At 50.8% G+C, this 19,944-nt stretch overlaps 1 protein-coding gene across 1 annotated transcript in view; it reads left to right on the top strand.

Moving 5' to 3' along the window:
• Positions 1–19,944, top strand: part of ATP8B1 (ATPase phospholipid transporting 8B1) — a 126,292-nt gene that overhangs the window by 43,980 nt on the left and 62,368 nt on the right. The window contains exon 2 of the mRNA XM_062201728.1: positions 13,252–13,454. Coding sequence (XP_062057712.1) covers positions 13,274–13,454 — 181 coding nt within the window. The 5' untranslated portion in view covers positions 13,252–13,273. The remainder of the gene's footprint in view (positions 1–13,251; positions 13,455–19,944) is intronic.

Genomic DNA, 19,944 nt, shown 5'->3' with positions numbered 1-19,944 from the left:
GAGGGACAGGGATTAAAAATCTGGACGTGGCCCTCGTCCATTCAACTGCTGGGCTGTGGGATCTGTGAAGGTGTTAACTCTTGGGTGGAAGGAGAGCAAAGGTGTGGCTACTTCTCAGACACGGAGCCTGGCTGTGTGGAACAAGGATAGCAAGTAGGCGATTTAATCAGACTTGATGTGCCAATCATACGTAGCATCCACTTAAACTTTGTGTATAAACACCTGAGAAATGAGAACATATTTGCAAATGAAAAGGTGTCTGGGGGGATTTTTAGAGGATTTGTTTGTATTTTCCATTGGACTCAGCTCTGGGTGTGGATCACTAAGGAAAACTACTGATTTATCAAAATTGCCGTTGTCCTTGGAGTTCCACGCAGGGCACTCTAAGATCCATTGTCCTTAATGCAACAAGCCCCATGGTTTAATGCGGGTCCATGGTTTGGAGTCCACTGGAGCAAGGTATAGACCAGTGGGTGCCCTTGGGGAAAAATGCACTCAAGTGCAATTCTATGCAGCTCATGATCTTTGGAGAAAGTCGGCATCCAGTGTTTGCTGATGCACTGGCAGGTACAATGTGAAGGACAAAATGTGGCTGCTTTCATCTGTCCTGCCCTGACATGCACGCCCTGAACCCAGGACAAAAGTAACTCACTTCGTGCTGTCGTCTGGTTCTTGTAGTCATTGCCAAGAGAGAGAATGACGTGAAAGACAGGGTGGTAGGTAAGGGGGTCTCAAAACACACGATGAAAATGTGTTAAAAAAAAAAAAAACTGTGCATGGATCTCAACATTTTTTGTACATTGATTTGACAATTATTGATTGAAATTATCCTTAATTTTTTAGAAAAGATTTATTTATTTGGAAGGCAGAGTTACAGAGAGAATAGCAGATATAGATAGATATAGATATATAGATACAGATATATAGAGAGACACAGAGAGATTTTCCATCCACCAGTTCATTCCCCAAATGGCCACAATGGCCAGAGCTTAGACCATGTGAAGCCAGGAGCCAGGAACTTCTTCCAGGTCTCCCACGCAGGTGCGAGAGCCCAAGCACTTGGCTATCTTCCTAGGGCCTTAGCAGGCCTCGGATCAGAAGTGGAACAGCTGGAACTCCAACCGGTGCCCATATGGGACGCCGGAGCTGCAGGCTGTGGCTTAACCCACTGTGCCACAGTGTTGGCCCCTGAAATTATTCTGACTGGGATAGGATTTTTGTTGACTAAAATACACACATCTTTTAATTTCATGTTTCCATGAACTTTTCAAATTCCCCTCCAACCACTTTTCTCCCTCTTACAACAGCGATGTGACAAATCCTGAGATTTGGGGCATACACACACCTGATTGGATCCTGACCGTCCAGCCCTGGAGAACTCTAACCCACCCCAGCCTGCAAACGTGAGGACAATCCCTTCCTCTGGGGCGTATTGGGAGGATTTTATGAGCTGTGCCCAGCACAGAAGGGACTGCCCAGCAGTCTGGATAGAGTAAGTGAGCAGGGATTGTCAATTGCTGGCTGCTTTGGAAAGAAAAACACACAGAGCATCTCAGTGCACATATTCCTTTCCAAAATACACAAACGTACCATTTACAGAGCTGCAGTAAAAGGACACACTTCTGGCTTCTGCCTCCTCCCTCTCCCCACCACGCACGCACTTCATTCTAGGCGACATTTCCCACATTTCTCCAGCTGTCATTTTTAATGGCAGCACCAAGATCACAATTCATACAACTGCTACCCTGTTGCTTTTTAAGTAGGTTCCATTTCTGCTTTTCCTTGCTAACGATAATGACAATTGTATAGAGTTCCTTCGGTTAAATTATTTCTTTTGGATAAGTGTCTGGGAATGAAACTATTGGGTCAAATGTACTTAATATCTGTAGTGCTCTTGGTCCATGAAATGTTGCTCTATTGCTTTCCATAAAGAATGGGTTGAATTCACTGCTAACAGCAGACAGCTGCAGAGTAAGAGGGGAGAGGGAAAATGCGCTAGCACAGTCAGCGTTAGATGTAGTCATTGAATATTGTTAACTTAGGCATGAAACAGTGTGGGGTTTTCATCAATTTGCCTTTCTCTGATGATTGGTGAGAGTAAGTTTCCCTCTCTGTGTTTCTCATTCTTATTTACTTAGAAAATCTGCACTTTTTACTACTGTTTTGTTGATACCAGCTGTTCCTACTAAGTCCAGATGGGGCGTATAAACAGACTCTTTGCACATTTCAAGTTGTAGGGTTTATGTTGAATTCTGGGCAGCTGTGTCGGTGTTCAGGTCTTCCTGGGGTGTCCTCTATTTCAACAGCTTGCTGACTCCTGTAACATTAAAACAAGTCAACTCAACAGGCTTATTTTGCCTGGGAGCGTTTCCTCCCAGGTGGCTATCAGTTTCAAAGCCCCGATGATTTCATAGTCCCTGAAAATATAATAATGTAAAACCTAATTATAGCAGCAATCATAATAGAGTAAAACAGAGCCACTGTCCCTAACGAGTCAGGATGAAACTCGAGTGTAAAGATAACCATGCTTTTCTCCTGATAACTTTCATTATTTCCTACAAAAGTATGTCGTGGCTGGAAGCTGAACCTCCAAAATAAACCTGTGGGAAACTCTGATATTATTCCCCCATGGGAACAGGTCCCAGCCTTTTGTTTCCTTTCTCTCTTAGTTTTCCAGACAAAGGAATGGTGGCTCCACCCTGTCTTAATTTTAAACACATTTTTCGAGCGACCCCCACCCGCACTCCAGCCTGCGTTCAGTTCCTGCCACAGCTGCGCCCACGCCCACACCGTTGTGGCCGAGTGTGGCTGCCGCAGACACCACTGGCACAGAGCCACTTGATTTTACAGTGACCTGGAGATGCTGAGCGTCCCATGGGCTTCTGAACGGTTGCCCTGCCCGGCTGGCACCTTCCCGGCCACCCACAGTGGTGCCTCCGTCAGAGGAGCCCCGTGCAGATCACATTTCTACCCTGGGCAGATGTGTCCCGTGGTTGCTCTCGCTCCAGCCAGCCTTTCCATTTCATCTGGGCGGGTGCCTGGGCTCCAGAAACACTCTCTCCATCCACCCTGAGTTCTGTGACTCCCCCAGCGCCCAGCTCAGAAATACCTAGGAAATAATGGTTGATGGAAGTGGTATAGATGGAGAAGCACTTCACGTTGTATAACCCCTGCCTGTGGTCCCCAAGCTTTGATCTGTGTTGCTGGTCAAGTTCATTGCTTGCTTAAGTTTCTCTGGAGACTGCAGTTGTCCCAAGCAAGTATGTGTAAGGAGGGAGCTGGCTCTGATGCTTCCTGGCCAGAGCTTAAATTCTGGTCTAACTCCAGGTGCACACACTACACACACCCCGTGTAACACAGAGCCCCAGGGTGTGGGGAGAAGGCCTGAGTTCAACCTGATAGTCCTGGTCTAGCAATGCCCTCCAGAACTCATGTTGAAACTTAATCCCCAGAGTCATGTGGTGTTTGGAGGAGGGGACGTTGGATTAGATGAGGCTCTGAGAGGAGCCCCCCCACCCCTGCCCCACCATTGCATCAGCGGCTTTGTAAGAGGAAGACAGGTGCTCTAAGGAACAAGCTCGCTGTGTCTCACCCTGTGATGTTCTACACTGCCAGGGGACTCCGCAGAGCGTGCCCCCAAAAAGAAGCCTCTCATTGGCTGCAGCCCCTCAACCTTGGCCTTCCCAGCCTCCTGAACTTGTAGGAAGTATGTTTGCTGGTTTTATACATGACCCAGCCTGTGCTGTTCAGTTATGGCCACGGAAGGCAGACTAAGACACGGAGTTACCACCTCAGGGCCAAGCAGCAGCGGGCAGGCTCCTTAGCACCTCCGTTTTCTCATTGGCAGGGCCGGTGCCTGACAACTCTCAGGAGAGTTCTTTGGCAATCGGTGTGATGACGTCACCAGCGAAGGTCCTGGCTGCCCTGCCCTGCGGCAGGGACATTAGCAACCCCTTTGCTTTTGCTTGACAAGCGTCGATTGGGGAGGAAATAAAAAAAAGTGACCCTGCGTGTGCTAGAGACGGTAATTATGTTTCCATAACGGTATAAAACTTGAATCTCATCTAGATCTGAGATAGCATTATTCCTCTTGCTTAATGAGATTCCTCATCTAATTACAAGTGTCATCGGGCTCGTCAAGTACTTTCAAGGATATTGGGCAAGTTCCAAACAGGGTGTGAGGTGCGTCTGGACTAACCAGATAATGGAGATCTGTGCGGCCTGTTAGGAGTGGGGAAAAGTTTTGTGGAACGACCTGGGAATGACGGTGGCTGCACGCGGTAACTCCCCCTGGCAGTACTGTGGTGAGTGGCATGTGTGTTAGTGATCCGTTGCTGTGTAACAAATTACCCCGGCACACTCGTGTTATCTCGTGGCTGCCATGGGCCAGGTGTCTGAGCACAGCTCTGCTGGACCCTGTGCGCAGGGGGTCCCATGATGCTGCAGTGGAGCGGTCAGCCGGGGCTGGGAGCTCATCTGAAGGCGTGGCTGAGGAGGGATCTGAGTGTCTGTGATTGGTGGAATCCATCTCCTCAAGGGTGTTGGACCGAGGCCCCCCGTCCTCCCTGGCTATTGGACAGAGGCCCCTTTGATCTCTGTCTGAGCCTCTCTCCTCGGCAGCTGCTTCATCACAGCCAGGAAGGGGAGAGGAGCAGCTGGCGAGAGGGAGGGCGTGGTTTTTTGCAACCTAATTTAGGAAGTGGCATCCATTGCCTGTGCCATGTTCTGTTGTTGGAAGCAAGGTTCCATGTCCACCCCACACTCACCAGGAGAGGCTTCTACAGGGGTGTGAAGACCAGGGCTGGCTTCTGCCTGCCATAGTTCTAGTTTATTCTATTTAGTATGGAACAGATCATTAAAAAACATGCCTAGCATAGAACATACAGAAATCAGACAGCTCATGCAACTGTGCATGATGAAAAAAACTATGGATTAAAAAATTTTTTTCTATAACAATAAACTTTTTTTTTTTTAAACTTATTTATTTATTTGAAAGGCAGAGTTAGAGGAAAAGACAGAGACAGAGAGAGACCATCCACGTGTTAGTTTACTCCCAAAATGGCCACAATGGCTGGGACTGAGCCAGGCCATAGCCAGGAGCCAAGAACTCCATCTGCTCCATCTTCCACATGGGTGCAGAGGCCCAAGCACTTGGGGCCATCTTCTGCTGCTGCTTTCCCAAATGCCTTAGCAGGGAGCTGGGGCAGAAGTAGAAGCAGCCAGGACTCAAACTGATGCTCATATGGGATGCCAACTGCACAAGTATTGGGTTATTCTGCTGTACCACAAACCTAGACCCCTAAATAAACTTTGTAAAAAATATTTATTTCGGAGTAACAGAGGGAAGGAGGGAGGAAGGAAGAGAGAGAGAGAGAGAGAATGAATGAATCTCTTCCATCTGCTGGTTCACTCCCCAGATGGCCGCAATGGCCGGGGCTGGGCCAGGCCAAAGCCAGGAGCTTCTTCTGGGTCTCCTACATGCATTCAGGGACCCAAAGGCCCGAGCCATCTTCCGCTGCTTTCCCAGGTGCATTAGCAGGGAGCTGGAGCAGAGGTGGAGCAGCCAGCACTCAAACCAGTGCCCATATGGGATGCTGGCACTGCAGGGGGCTGCTTAACCCAGTATGCCACAACGCCAGCACCAAAATAAGCTTTCTCAATTCTGTTTTTTCCAGTAACTTTTTCAAGCCCCCCCCCACCATGTGGGGATACATGTTATGTTAAATATTTTACAACATTATCCTTAATAATATTAATAAGCAAATGAAATGAGAAAGCACATTTCAGAAATAGTCTTTCTTTTGTATCAGAAATCTTCTAAACTGGGCTCTCCCTGGACACAAAACACAAATTATGGCAGAGATGTCATCCCCTAGTCACAACCCACAGGCCACAGGGTCTTCCACCCCACCCCGTAACTGTGCATACAGACGGTGTTCCAGGAGTGGCAAAATGCAACTTCTTTTGCTTCATCTAGAAGCCTTGTGACAGCAACAAAAGTATGTGTTGTCCCTGCTTCTGACTTCAGCGTCTATATTTGCAAAGGCGGAAGCAACGCACTGTATTTCCTGAGTTCCTTTTTGCTCTCTCCCTGCAACAACTGCTCCCCCCCAAAGGGAACAAAAGATTCCACCCATCTTTCCTTCATGGCTGTTCAGTGGCCGCGTTTCCAGAGCTGCCAAGCGATGGGTGTTAGAGGGTCAAGTTTGGAAATCCAGATGCAGAAATCCCAATGTGGAGCTCTGGTAGAAAGGGCACCCCTTGGCTCCTACTCTTTCAGATCCCTGCTCTCTTGAGGCTTGGCTCCACTAAGCAGATGGCTCCCTAGTCCTGCGTGTTACAGTAGCGTGGCTGGCTCTGGGACCAGCAAATAAGGGCTGGAGTGCAGGGCCCTGAGTTCCCTCCTTTTGGCTTTTGAGTCCTTGTCTTGAAAATCTTTCTTCTCTTCTATTTTTAAAAAAGATTTATTTGAAAGGCAGAGAGTGTGTGTGTGTGAGCTCAGGCACCCATCTACTGCTAGGTCAGGCCCAAGCCAGGAGCCCAGAACTCCATCCAGGTCTCCCATGTGGATACAGGAGCCCAAGCACTTGGGCCATCCTCTGCTGCTTTCCCCAGGTGCATTAGCAGGGAGCTGGATTGGGAGCGGAGCATCCAGCATTCCAACCAGTGCTCTGATATGGGCTGCTGGCATGGTAGGCGGCAGCTTAATCCACAGCACCCCTGCTCCAGCCCCCAAAGTCTTTATCTTTGAAGAAGAGGGAGAAGGTGCTAGAATTTAACACTTCTGTCAATCCACTCTCCAGCCGGAACTGCTTGGGGCTTTCACAATAGTTATGTAAATTAACCCTTAGAATATTGGAAAAGGAGTATCCTTCCCTCTTATTATTTTTAGCAGATGGGAAAAGTAAGCCTTCAAATGTTAAATAATACATCCATGTGCTAAACTCCTGAAAGTAGAGCCCAGACCAGCAATTCGTGCTGCCTCCTCCCTTGGTGACGGCCAGCGAGGAGCCTGGGTCTCAGGAGGAGCGGAACTGGCACGGGAGCCTCCCTCGTGCTGGGCGCTGGGGCAGGCTGCCCTCAGCTGCGTTTCCCGTTTCCCCGTGGCCTTTTGCACATTTAGCCACCTTGAGCTGACCCTTCCCGTCTCTGTTTCCTGCTGTCCTATTCTTATTGCATAAAAACCGCATGCCCACCCCCTTCCTAACCACGACTTTGTCCACCCTGTGGTGACCTTGTGCCTGAGCTATTTTAAGTGCCAGTCCTAGAAGGTGACAAATTCTTGCCATCCCTTCTGGGATAATAGGGGATGAGGGTGGCTGTGGATTTGATTGTAATTAAGCCCATTTGTTTGTATTACCGGTCAGGGTGATTGTTTACTTCTTTCAATGTAGAATTACACATTTGCTTGATAAACTCATAACATTTATTATAACACTGAAGTTAAGGTTTCATTTTAAAAAACCAGAGTGTACCTTTTAAGTGTGATATGTTTACATGACAGCTTGGATCTTACCCCCCAACAATGAAACCACGTAGGTGTTCTGGATATCCAGGCTAATAAGGATAATTTCTGAAGATTATGTGGCTGGGGCCAGTGCTGTGGTGCAGTAGGTTAGGCCCCCGCCTGCAGCACTAGCAAACCAAATGGGTGCCAGTTGGTGTCTCGGCTGCTCCGCTTCTAATCCAGCTCCTTGCTGATAGCCTGTGGAAGCAGTGGAAGATGACCCAAGTGCTTGGGTCCCCTGCACCCACATGGGAGATCCAGAAGAAGCTCCTGGCTCCTGGCTTCACATTGGCCCAGCTCTAATTGCAGCCATTTGGGGAGTGAACCAGCAGATGAAAAACCTTTCTCTCCGTCTCTCTCCCTGACTTTGCTTATCAAATAAAAAAATAAATCTTGGAAAAAAAATTATGTAACCAGAAAAATACTTGAAAGCTAAGTTACATTGGTGATTTTTTAAAAAAGATTTATTTATGTACTTGAGAAGCATAGTTACAGACACAGGGAGGGAGAGACAGAGAGAGAGGTCTTCCATCCACTGGTTCACTCCCCACATGGCCACAATGGCTGGAGCTGTGCCGACCTGAAGCCAGGAGCCAGGAGCTTCTTCCAGGTCTCCAATGTGGGTGCAGGGGCCCAAGCACTTGGGCCACCTTCCACTGCTTTCACAGGCCATCAACAGGGAGCTGGATCAGAAGTGGAACAGGTGGAACTCGAACCTGTTCCCATATGGGATGCCAGTGCTGCAGGCAGATGCTTAACCTACTACACCGCAGTGCCGGCCCCACCTTGATGAACTTTTTACAAAATACTGATACATCTGTCACTCACTTGCTATAATGTTTATTCATTTCTTTTCAATGTTTTGAGATAAACATGCAGATTGTAGGTATGACATCATCTTGAAACTGGGCACAGGTGTGTGCTACAGGGTGTATGACCACAGTGTCCTTGTTGGAAGGGGAGGTGCTGGCATGCTGCCCCTTAGGCATTTGGAGCTGTGTGTCTTCCCTAGGCAAGTAGCTATAGGACAGATGGAGGGGCGCCACGCCCTAATGAGTAGTGCACTTGTCTTCTTGAGGAATATTTCCTCACTACACCTTGTAGCTTATTTCCCATTCCCAGGTCAATTCCAACTCTATCTGGCTGTGCTGACCGTTTGTTTTGTTGCTGTCTCTTATTAGCTTTCATTTTAATCCAGAGGTCACGAGGCGTTTTCTGTAAAAGGCCAGACAGTAAATATTTTATGCTTTGAGGCCCTGTGGTTTCTATGGTAACGACTGTATCCAGCCCTGATGTCGAAGCTCAAAAGCAACCATAGACAATACAGTAAGAAATGGGCAAGAACATGTTCCCAGTAAAACTTTATTTACAAAAACGGGCTGTGGGCCAAACTTCATCTCCCGTGTGGCAGACGGAGGCAGGTCCTCACCTTTGGGGCCTTCCCCTAGACTGGTACAGTTTCAACGTGCGTGGTAAACCGTGGGTGACAGCTTTTGGGTGGTCTGGAATGAGTCAGGCTCCTGAGAGGCCCAGTTTGGGTGACTTACGAGCCCAGTGGTTTTGGTTTTCGTGCTTCTTGCCCGATGGCTTCTATCCGGTGTGCCGCAGCCAACTCTGCTCCTGGGTGGTGGGCATGAACGGTGCAGAGAGGACAAAGAACCTGGATGTTAGGCAACCCTCCAGGCCCGCGAGCATTTTGCGGAATGTTTGTTTGCTTGTTCTTCAGATCTCAAATGTCAACCCTGTGTTATGTACCAAGTGTGCACAGACCGGCCTGTGCTCTGAAGATCTTGTGGTCTAGTGGGAGATGGGATGAACACTTAGTAAATGTGTATTTACAAATCATGCTGAATGCTGGGAACAAAACAAAAATACGAGGTCAGCAGTGGTGAAGGAAGAGGAGGGCAGGTGCCTGCTCCACGCCATCTGTGGAAGGGATCATTAAGGCTGAGATCTAAAGAATCAAAAATAGCAATCACGTAAGGAACTGGGAAGAGAGCATTTCAGGCAGCAGGAAGAGCATGTGCAAAGGCCCTGAGGCAGGGAAGGCTTCCCTTGCTTAAGAAACTAACAGCAGGGCCGTGGGGGCACTGAGGAGTGGTGAGCAAGGAGGAGGCTGCAGAGCTGAGTGCACGGGGAGACGTGGGCTTCCCTTTATGGTGGGAAGCCATAGCCAAAGCACCGTGGCTCGGAGACAGCACATCCCCGACTGAGGCGCCAGCAGGGCTGGTTTCTGCCGAGTCCTCTGTCTGGCGCCTGGGCAGCTTGGCCCTCGCCTGTGCTCGCCCACGGCCTTTCCTCTGCACGCACAGAAGGGGAGAGTGAGCCCTTTGCCACTTCCTGTTCCGGAAGGACACCAGGCCGAGGGGTTACGGCCCCTTCCTGATGACCCCATTTAACCTGCATTACCTCCCCAAAGGCCCTGTCTCCAAACACCATCAGGGTGGCTGGCCAGGGCTGCAACACACAAATGGGAGGGGGGCTGGGTAGCCATTCCCTCCCCAGTTCACGGAAAGGGCCCAGGCAGGAGGAGGACCTGACTCTAGTGGTCCCGAGATGGGTGGTAGGGAGTAGAGGGAGGTCCCTGGAAGGAAGGAACCCACCAGGAGGGGAGGGGCTGGGGGCAGGCAAGACTGGCCTTGCTCTGGCCCCAGGCTGTCTTTTCCTTTGTTTGTTTTAGAGAAAAAAATAAAATCTCTCATCTGTTGGTTCATTCGCTAAAGGCCCACGACACCTGGAGCTGGGCTCAGGCCACAGTGGGGAGCCAGAAACTCAGACAGGTCTCCCACGTGGGGGGCTGGGACCTGTTTTCTTGAGTCTTCACTGGGACTGCCTTAGCTAAGATCAGGACCCTGAACCCGGCATTGAACTTGGGTACTCCACCATGGCTTCTCAGGGTCTTAACAGGTAGGCTAAACAGCTGCTGCTCCGGGCTGTCCTTGAGAGCTTGCTAATCTGTAGCCCTCAGGAACCTGCAGGTCTCTAAGTGATGGTGCTCTCAGGGCCTGGTGGAGGACTTTGTACCTCCCAGGTGCTTCATGGATGCTGGGTAAATGCACACCTGTCTGCCAGGCATGGGCTGGAGCTCCGCGGGGTCCTACGCATCCAGGTGGTTACCATATCTGCCTGCCACTAGGGCCCATGGTTTACACCTACAAAGCTTCCTGTTCTCAGGGCTACAGATAAGTGATTGCTTCCCTTTTGTCTTTGGGTAGTCTAGAATCACAGAGAGAACTTATTCCTGTGCGTATCTGGATCTCTCTCTCTCTCTCTCTCTCTCTCTCTCTCTCTCTCTCTCACACACACACACACACACACACACACACACACTAGAAAATCTGGGGCCATTGCCACTGTTTCCCAACCCAGCTGGGGCAGGTCTGCTGGGTGGTGGGGCCACAGAGCCTTGAAGACCTTGGATCACATCCACGTAGGCTGTCAGATCTGTTCCCTGGTGTGTGTTTACCTCTCCTCTCGACCGTGAAAGACTGGATAGTCTTAGCCTGGGAAGCCAGTAATATCCAGCGACTTGCCATTTTGGAAGCGGTGATGAACACGGTTCTATGGAATGTACTTAATGCCAATGATCCCAACAGGTAACAGTGGTTAAAAGGGTAAAGTTCATGTTAGGTGTATTTTATCGCAAGAAAATATGTTTCTGTATGGTGCTTTCAGATTTTTCAATGTTTTGTGTGCCCCATGATGGAGAGATTGGATCTTAACTGTGCCACTCACCAGCTGGCCCTGTAAGATGGGATGCTAGTGTCTACTTCAGAAGATTGCCCTGTTCAGTACATAGTAGGTGCTCAATACATGATTAAAAAAACAATTATTTTAGTTCTGAAAGTTTTGTCTTTAAGGGTTTGGGAATTTTTTAAAAGAATATACAGGGGCACTTCAAAAAGTTGGTCAAAAGTGGTGTAAATTATGTTTATTTTGTTGCAAAAGCTTTTAAAGTTCATCCATATGAGGGGTCTTCAGGAAGTGCATATTATGGCATATTATGAAATTGTGCGTTTTACTGTCATAAGTAAAACTGGTCCCAGATCTTCATATAAGTCCTTGGAAGTTTTTCAAGTGGCCATTTGTGGGTATAAAGATTATTTTAGTTGTGCAAGGAGCTAGATTTGGTCCAAAACATGCCATCAGCTAAGTAGTTCCAGTTAGGGAAATTTATGCTCAGTCAAGATAAATAATACAGATGCAGAACCAGAAGATCCCTCCTTAGAAAGCCATTGCTTTTGCTGGAAAATGTTAATTATTGCTGTGCGAGTGACGTCATGTCCTCAAGTTCTGGGCAGATAACAGAGATGGCCCTCGTCAAAGGGGGCAGGGAGACATCAGGGAGCCAGCACGCAGGACTGAATGGGGCCTGGTGTGCAGCTCACACAAAATCAACATGCCCAACTGTTACCGACGGTGCCAAGTGCGTGGCTGTGCGATGCTGGTGTGAATTACACCAGGCTGTACACCTCTCCTCTCATAACCCAAAGGTTTGTGTAAATAGTGCAGTGGAGGATGGCCCAAGTGCTTGGGCCCTGCACCCCATGGGAGACCAGGATAAGCACCTGGCTCCTGCCATCGGAACAGCGCGGTGCGCCGGCCGCAGCGCGCCTACCGCGGCGGCCATTGGAGGGTGAACCAACGGCAAAAGGAAGACCTTTCTCTCTGTCTCTCTCTACTGTCCACTCTGCCTGTCAAAAATAAAAAAATAAAAAATAAAAAAAAATATTTTCCCAATAGAAACAACAAAGGCTGGTCTCGTCCCTTGTGGGGAGTCACTTGGTACACCTGGAGCCACACAAGGAAACTCTGGATAGAGAGAGTTGGCAGTGGCAAGAAGACGGACAGGCCAGGGAGTGTTGCCAGGAAGTCATTAGTAACGTTGGAGCATCTGAGAGTTTATTTACGATGTCACAGAATAAAGGCTCAGAATATTAGCCTGAACATAAACCAGATTTCCTTAAAATTTTTGTTTGTTTGTTTAGAAGGCAGAGTGGGAGAGACAGAGAAATTTTCCATCCACTGGTTTACTCCTCAAATGGCCACAAGGGTCAGGAGCCAGGAGCTCCATCAGGCTTCCCGTGTAGGGCAGGGGTCTGAGTCGCTGGGGCATCTCCCGCTGCCTTGCCAGGCACATTGGCAGGGAGCTGGATCAGAAGCAAGGCAGCTGGTGCTTGAACTGGAGCTCCGATCCGGGATGCTGGCATTGCAAGTGGTGGCTAAACTTGCCGCTCCCCACACTGACCCCGGAAACCGGATATCTTAAAACACTGGACTCCAACTTCGGCCACTTCCAACTGCAGGCCACAGTTAAGAAAGTCAGTTCTAGTACAATGTACAAGGCAAATCAATGTGTATGGTCAATCTGTTTCACCAAACAGGACTTAATCTCATGGCGTGTGCCATAATTGGTGGATATTTTATAGTCTTGTTTCATTCCATTTTAATAAGTATTGTTTGTGATTCTCTAAAAGAATTTCCCTTGGAATAAAACTCACACTTTGAAATATTAGTAGTTTGTATACCCTTCCTTAAAAAAACAGGTTTGGAGCTACATATTTTTTTCCTTACCCAAGCGTTAAGTCAGCCGTGAATGTTTTATTCTTGTTTGCATGCTGCATTCAACTTCGGGGTCATTATTCAGAAATACGGACACATCCGGGACACGTCCGTCCGATGACGTGAGCGAGCAGGAGCCGGCCAGCGACAAGAGTTGCAATGCCCCCTTTCTCGTCCGCCAGGTGCTTGCACTCCGCCGGCAGGATGAGCACAGAAAGGGACTCGGAGACGACATTCGAGGAGGACTCGCAGCCCAACGACGAAGTGGTTCCCTACAGCGACGACGAAACAGAGGATGAACTGGAGGACCAGGGCCCAGCCCTCGAACCAGAACAGAACCGAGCCAACAGAGACGCCGAGGAAACCCGGGAGACGCTCAAAAAAGGTAAGGTGCTGGGGGCCTGGGGCCGAGGGCCGTTGGCTGGGGGCAGGTGCTGGGAGCGTGGTCTGGGAGGGCGGTGGCCTTCTGAGCTTGGAGCTGAGAGAGTGGAGGAAGGGTGGCCGAGATCTGTGGACAGACAGAAGGTCGTGGTTCATGTGCATGGAAGAACTGGCTTTTGACTGCACCCGGAAATTGACAAACCTATCAATCCATCTTTGCATGTAAATTACTTGTGTTATTAGATTGTTGGTATGAGTGATAGAAGTGAGCGCCAGCATATCTATGTATGTGTATGTATCTGACCTACTTTGGAGCCGTTCAGAAAGCATTCCTGCAGGAGTAGCCATGCAGGCTGACTTACTCCCTGACGATACCCGGGACTCGGGAGAATAGACCCGGATGTGTCAACCCATCACTGCCCCTTGTCAGAACTCGGCTCTCCTCCCTTGACTGCCGGAGCTCGGTGCGCTCAGTCTGGGTGGCTTCTCAGTGGCCCTTTGACGAGTGGTGCTGGACCCGGCCCTGCCAGGACCAAACGGTTTGGGGGACCAGGACGCAGTTCCGGGACCCTGAGCCTCTTCGCCTTGTTTCCCCTGGCACTCGCCTCACTTTGGAGGAGCCCTGGGGCCACGCTGACTTTGCTCGGTCACTGGTGAGTGCAGAATGGTGTTGGCTGTCCAGCACGTACGGCTTATGTCCCTGCTCACGATGGGGGGGGCCACTGTTCTGTGTCCACCTGTCTCCCCCCCACCCCACCCCACCCCCAGTTTTCGAGGGAAGGCTCTGGACCAGGGATCTGCAAACATTTTCCCTGGAGGGCCGGCAGTAAATGTATGTGGCTGGGGGCTACTGGGCCTCTGCCCTGCGGTCTTCACTCAGCTGACTTTAACCAGCGTGCTTTTTCCCCCGCGGCCTTTTTCTTCTCATGTCCTGCGGAGTTGCCTATCCTGGTGGTCTGGTGGACAGCTGTGGTCCTCTCTTGGAGCTCTTCTGCCCCAGGCAGAAGCTGAGCCTTTTCTGTTCGCACTAGATTTCAGGTTGGAAAGATTTCCTGCGTGGTCCCCAGGACCCGTGGAGGGACTGGTGTTTCCCATCACCGCCATGCGTTGTCTCCTGCTTCTTCCTGTGCCTCCCGGCCGCCTCCGTCAGGAGAACCCCAGGTGTTATCGGGTTTGCCCGGAGTCTCCGCCAGGGACGATCTACCTTTGCAGGTTTTCTAGAAGCCTCTGCTACCCCACATGCCTCTTCCTGCCCCTCGTTTCTCCTTCTGGGATTCCGCCTCCTGGTGAAGCCATTCTGTTGTTTCGTACCTGTGGAAGAGGCGAGAAGCCACAAAGTGCCCTTTTATAGGGAGTCCTCCTGTTGTGGTCACACTGTGTTCCTCTGACCCTCCTGTGTGGGAGAACCTGGGTTACAGGAGCCCTGGACCTGTGGGCTCCAGGCCTCTGCAGGCTCCAGAACCCAGGGAGGCCGTGGACTCTGCCTCCTGGGCCCTCCGGCTTCCCACAGCCAAGGGAGGGGGTCGCATGAGAGCTGAGTATGGGTTGCTGAGTGTGCTCAAGCGACCGAGTGTCCTGCCCCAAAGGAGAAAGTATTAAATCCGCATCATTGAGCAAAATTACAATGGAGTCGCAGAGTAGGCATTTGGCCTCACCGTTAAGACACCTGCATGCCATGTTGCTTGGGTTCAATTCCTGGCTCTGGCTTCTGACCCCAGCCAAGATGGACCCTGGGAGGCGGCAGTGATGGCTCAAGCATTGGTATCCCTGCTACCTACATGGGAGACCTGGATTGTGTTTTTGGCTCCTAGCTTTGGCCCCAGTCATTGTGAGCATTTGAGAAGTGAACCAGCATAAGGAAGCATGCGCGTGCGCACACACACACACACACGCACACACACTCTGTCTCTCAAATAATAATTTTAAAATGTATTTAAATGACAACTAAAACAGAATCACCGCTGACTAGCACAGGAAGGTGGCCTGTGTCTCAGCAAGGTGCAGGCTGGACCTTGGTGGGGTGGGGACAGAGCTAGAGGCACCTGTTGAGTCGGTGAGGGAGTTCCAGTCGACTGCCCAGAAAGTGAACCAAGCAGACTTCTTCCTCATTCCTCCCTCGTGGCACGCTGGGCTTCTAGCGCAATCTCGGAATCTCTGCTTGTGTGCTGATATCCAATGAGTTGGCAGAAGGACTGGCTGTGCGGGGTGGAGGGTGAACTTTGCTGCTGCTGCTCGGGGCTGCACGATCGGGTGCGGTGCAGGCTGCCCCGGGTATCTGCGGAAATGCCAGCGAAGCGCGATGCAACGGTGGAAACTCTCACCTCTGCCGCTCACCCCTGTGTTTTTCCAGCTCCGTCGGCGCCTTCTGGCGTCCAGAGCCTTTTCCTGGTCCTTTGATTTGCAAGCCACCTTGTCTGTGGATTTCTACCCTCCCGTTTGGGCATTGAGAAAGTTCTGTCGTGATCTTGATCTGGGCTCTTCCTAGTCTTTTTTTTTTTCCCAAGGGTGTTTTATATCCCTAGGGAATTTGGATGGTTCTGGTTTCTCTGAACTCATGTCCAATGACCTTGCCTGTGACTTTCTACAAAAATTGTTATTCTAGCTCTGCTCTCTGCCCTTGCCAAGCACATACAAGGACACCCGGGAACTGCAGGAGCTCTCATCCATTTCACTTCCCTGTGTCCCCTACAAGCAATCCACTCCTCCTCCGCCCTTCTCCCTCCCCCTCGCCTCCCTCTTCTCCGTCTCTCTTTCCTTCTCTGATTTGTTTTTCCTATTCCAACTTGGTCATTTTCCCACCGAAGGTCAGTATCACCCTCACTTTTCTTTAATGCCATCATCCGCCTCTCTTGACGTTGGACCTCACGGAAAATTCCCTGCGAAGAATTCTGAGGACAGCAGCGTGAGTCACTGTGAAGTGCCGTCGGGAGCAGCTCCCAAAAGCGCGTGCACTGCAGCGGGTGCTCGAGCCGCATCAGCCTAGCATGCAAACGTTGGTTTCCTTCTGTAAAGAAAGGCAACTGCCCTGGCCCGGCTGCGCTTTCTTGTCGAACAAGTGTTTGCAGAGCCCCATTGAAAGTGCTTCTCAGCTGAAGGGTCTTTGTCACGGGCTGTGAGAAGGAAGAACAAGTGCAAACACGCTGTTAGAATGTGGCACGGAGGCAGAGATAAGCACGCATGCACGCGGCCTTCGCCGGAGCTAACTTTCCCCTTTGCTGACCTTGATCGAGGATCGGCGGACACCTGTAGGAACCTGCTCCACGTGCTCCTGCCTGATGAACGCGTGAGAGCAGCATTTCCCAGAGTGCATTCTGGAAAGTACAGGCTCTGCCCGGTGCTTCAGGATGCAAAGGTCCTGTGGCCGCTGAGACCGGAAACTTGGAATTCATTCTTCCCCCTCTGGAGTTTTTATAACCTTGTGCTTTAGCATGAAAGGTGTCAGGAGGCTTGGGCTTTAAAGAAATGGCTGCAGTTTGTTCAGCCAGAGCTTGCTGAAGTCCCTGCCCTCTGGAAGGCCTCTTTGTAGCTTGCCATGATCCTGCTGTCCCCAGTTCAATCGCTTGGGTAACTCTGTGACACTCAGGGGAGCTGAGAGCGCAAGTCCTGGGGAGAGCTTCTGGATTGGTGCACACCGGCTCGCTCTCACGAGCCTGGGGGTAAGGGAGAGGTTTCCTGCCTCCTCTCAATGTTGCCTTCGCTATGAACATTCATATCTTCCAGCCCCAGCTCAAAGGTCAACTCCCAGCTTCCCTGTCCTGTGCCACGTCTCGCCTCTTCTATCCATTGTCACAGCCAAGCTCCTGGAAACCCTTTCTTGGCCGTCACACCTCCCATTCCTCTGGGCTCCTCCCTGTTGTGGGCTGCTGGCCCACACTGGCCCTACAGATGATGCTTCCTTAAAGGTGATCAAATCAAGAACCCAGGGCCTAGGGCCAGGATTGTGGCACAGCAAGTTAAGCTGCCAACATCCCATGTAAGCACCTGTTCAAGTCCCAGCTGCTCCACTTCCAGTCCAGTTCCCTATTAATGTGCCTGGGAAAGCAGCAGCAGATGGCCCAAGAGCTTAGGCTCCTGCACCCACACGGGAGTCCCAGGTGAAACTCCTGGCTTCAGCCTGGTCCCTCCAGTCTTTCTGGCCATCTGGGGAGTGAATTAGCAAGTGGAAGATCTCACTCTTTCTGTCCCTCTCTCTTTGTAACTCGGCCTTTTATATAAATAAATCTTAAAAAAAAAAAGCCTACTGCCAATCATGATAACGATAGATATTGTTTGAAATAAAAGAAGAATCCAAGTGCCAGTGCTGGGGACATTTTATCACCCACGGTCTTCCTTCCTGTTTGCTGGGAGGTGTCTGATTTTAAACAGTCCTTCCATCGGCAAAGTCTCTGTGTGGCTCCTGTTTCTCCTTGCCCTGGGTCCTCTTCCTCCTCCCCTAGGCTGCAGCCTGCCGGTCCATTTCCTGCCCTGACCTGTGTCCGGAGATGCTCCTGTGACCAGCCCATCCCCTCTGGCCTGGGTCACTGAGCCAGCTTGCGTGGCCGTGAAGCAGACAGACCCCAGATTCACGCTCTGTGGGTTTACGTTCTCGTGTCACCGTCTCCCAGCTCTGTAACCCTGAGGAAAAGCCTCCCTCCCTCTGGGCCTCAATGCCCTCTTCTGCATAGTACCGGTACCTACTTCATTGGCAGCTGGAAGGTGGAATCAGAAAACAAAAGTGAAGAATTGACTAGTCTGGGGCATGCAGTACGCACACAACAGATCACAGCCGTTACTGCCTCCCGCCTGCAAGTCGTCCCTTACGTCTTTCACATCAAACCAAGGCTCGTCCCCATCTTCTGTCAACAGGTCATCTTGGCTTTGGGTATTGGAATTCTCCTAGTGCCCCAGGCAGAAGCTGTGGAATTATTCTTGTCAACAGATGCTTCCATCCCCAAGTTCAAGTGCAATGGATGGATGGGTGGGTGGTTTGCCTACAAATTGAGGGACTTCTGGTCATTTGGTGTCAGCCCTGCTTGTGTTGTCTGTAAGGCTTTCCTTTAACACCTTTCTACATCTCTCTGTCTCTCTCTCTCTCTCTTTTGCATGAACACATCTGGGCTAAGCTCTACCTCATGTTTTCCAGTGCCTCGGTGGCTCTTGGACAAAACCTTGGGCTGGGTTGTAGACAGTTCAGCACACCTGCTGCAGGTCAAGGCCCAAGGTGCTCCACGTATAGACAGCAGAAACCAATGTGGCAGGGTCTAACCAGGCACACAGAGAACAAAGCTACATCTCGACATAAAACCCAAAGGCTAACTCATTAGCACCTTGCCTTGGTCTTGGCTTGTAAGGAGGAATCACCTGGGACGGGGGCTGGGAGCCTTCCTTATGGAAACGGCCTGCCTGAGAGATGAGGTGCAGAGGGTAGGTGCAGGGGCCACATCCAAAGGCCCTGTGGCAGGAGGAAGGCAGGTGGAAGAGCTGGGGGATGAGGGGGCGCTGAGACAAGAGAGATCAGCACGGCAGGTGCCCAGTTCCTTATCCTTCTGCGCATGTCACGTGTACTTAAAGACAGAGTGTCGGGTGGTAGAGAGACCATCTTCCTGCTGATCGGGCTGGGGTGTGGCCTGAGCCCCAGCTCTGTGCCCAGCAGTCTATGGATACCCAGTGGCCACTTGTGAGTGCACTGGGGTATATGGAGGGAGCCAGGTGAACCCCTTCCTCGGAAGTCTCTGGTCAGTGAAGGCTTCCTGGGGGTGAGGACCCCATGCAGGGTCCTGAGTGCGTATGAGAGGTAAAAGTCCCCCAGTGGGCTCCAGGCTGGGGCAGCTGTGAGAACTGAAGCATGAAGAGTGGCTCGAAGGAGCTGGGGCTCATGGAACTGCAAGTGTCTCTGGGGGCCCAGATGTGCGTAGGGCCAGCTGTGCCGTCCCCAAGGCTTTAGGGAACGTTGTGGGCTGAAAATCATCTGAGAGCCCGGGAGGAGCCTCCTCCCATTGCAGCCTATCTGGTGCTGTCAATCCCCTTGCAATCCAGTACTCAACATAGGAGATTTCTTCGCACTTAGAATCTGGCTCCTTCCCTTGACCCACAGGCAAGTGTGATTTGGTCCTGCCTTCTTCCCTGGACTACTCTGGCTCCCCCATGTCCCTGTCTTGTCCTCAGTACCTGGGTCACACCAGCCTTTCCCAGCCCCAAGACTCTACATCTGTTCTCCCCTGTGTCTAGAGCAGCCCTGGCCCTGTGGCTGGCTGGCTCTCTCTCTCTCTCTTTGTTTTTTAAATATTTATTTATTTGAAGGGCAGAATTACAGAGAGTCAGAGACAGAAAGGTTCTCCACCTGCTGGTTCACTCCCCAAATGGCCACAATAGCCCGAGCTGAGCCCATCTGAAGCCAGGAGCCAGGAGCTTTTAACAGGTCTCCCACGTGGATGCTGGGGCCCAAGGACTTGGGCCATCTTCTACTGCTTTCCCAGGCCACAGCAGAGAGCCGGATTGGAAGTGAAGCATCAAGG

This window comes from Lepus europaeus, chromosome 9 (genome assembly GCF_033115175.1).
Source record: "Lepus europaeus isolate LE1 chromosome 9, mLepTim1.pri, whole genome shotgun sequence".
Taxonomy (NCBI): domain Eukaryota; kingdom Metazoa; phylum Chordata; class Mammalia; order Lagomorpha; family Leporidae; genus Lepus; species Lepus europaeus.
This window is presented reverse-complemented; position numbering and strand designations above follow the sequence as displayed.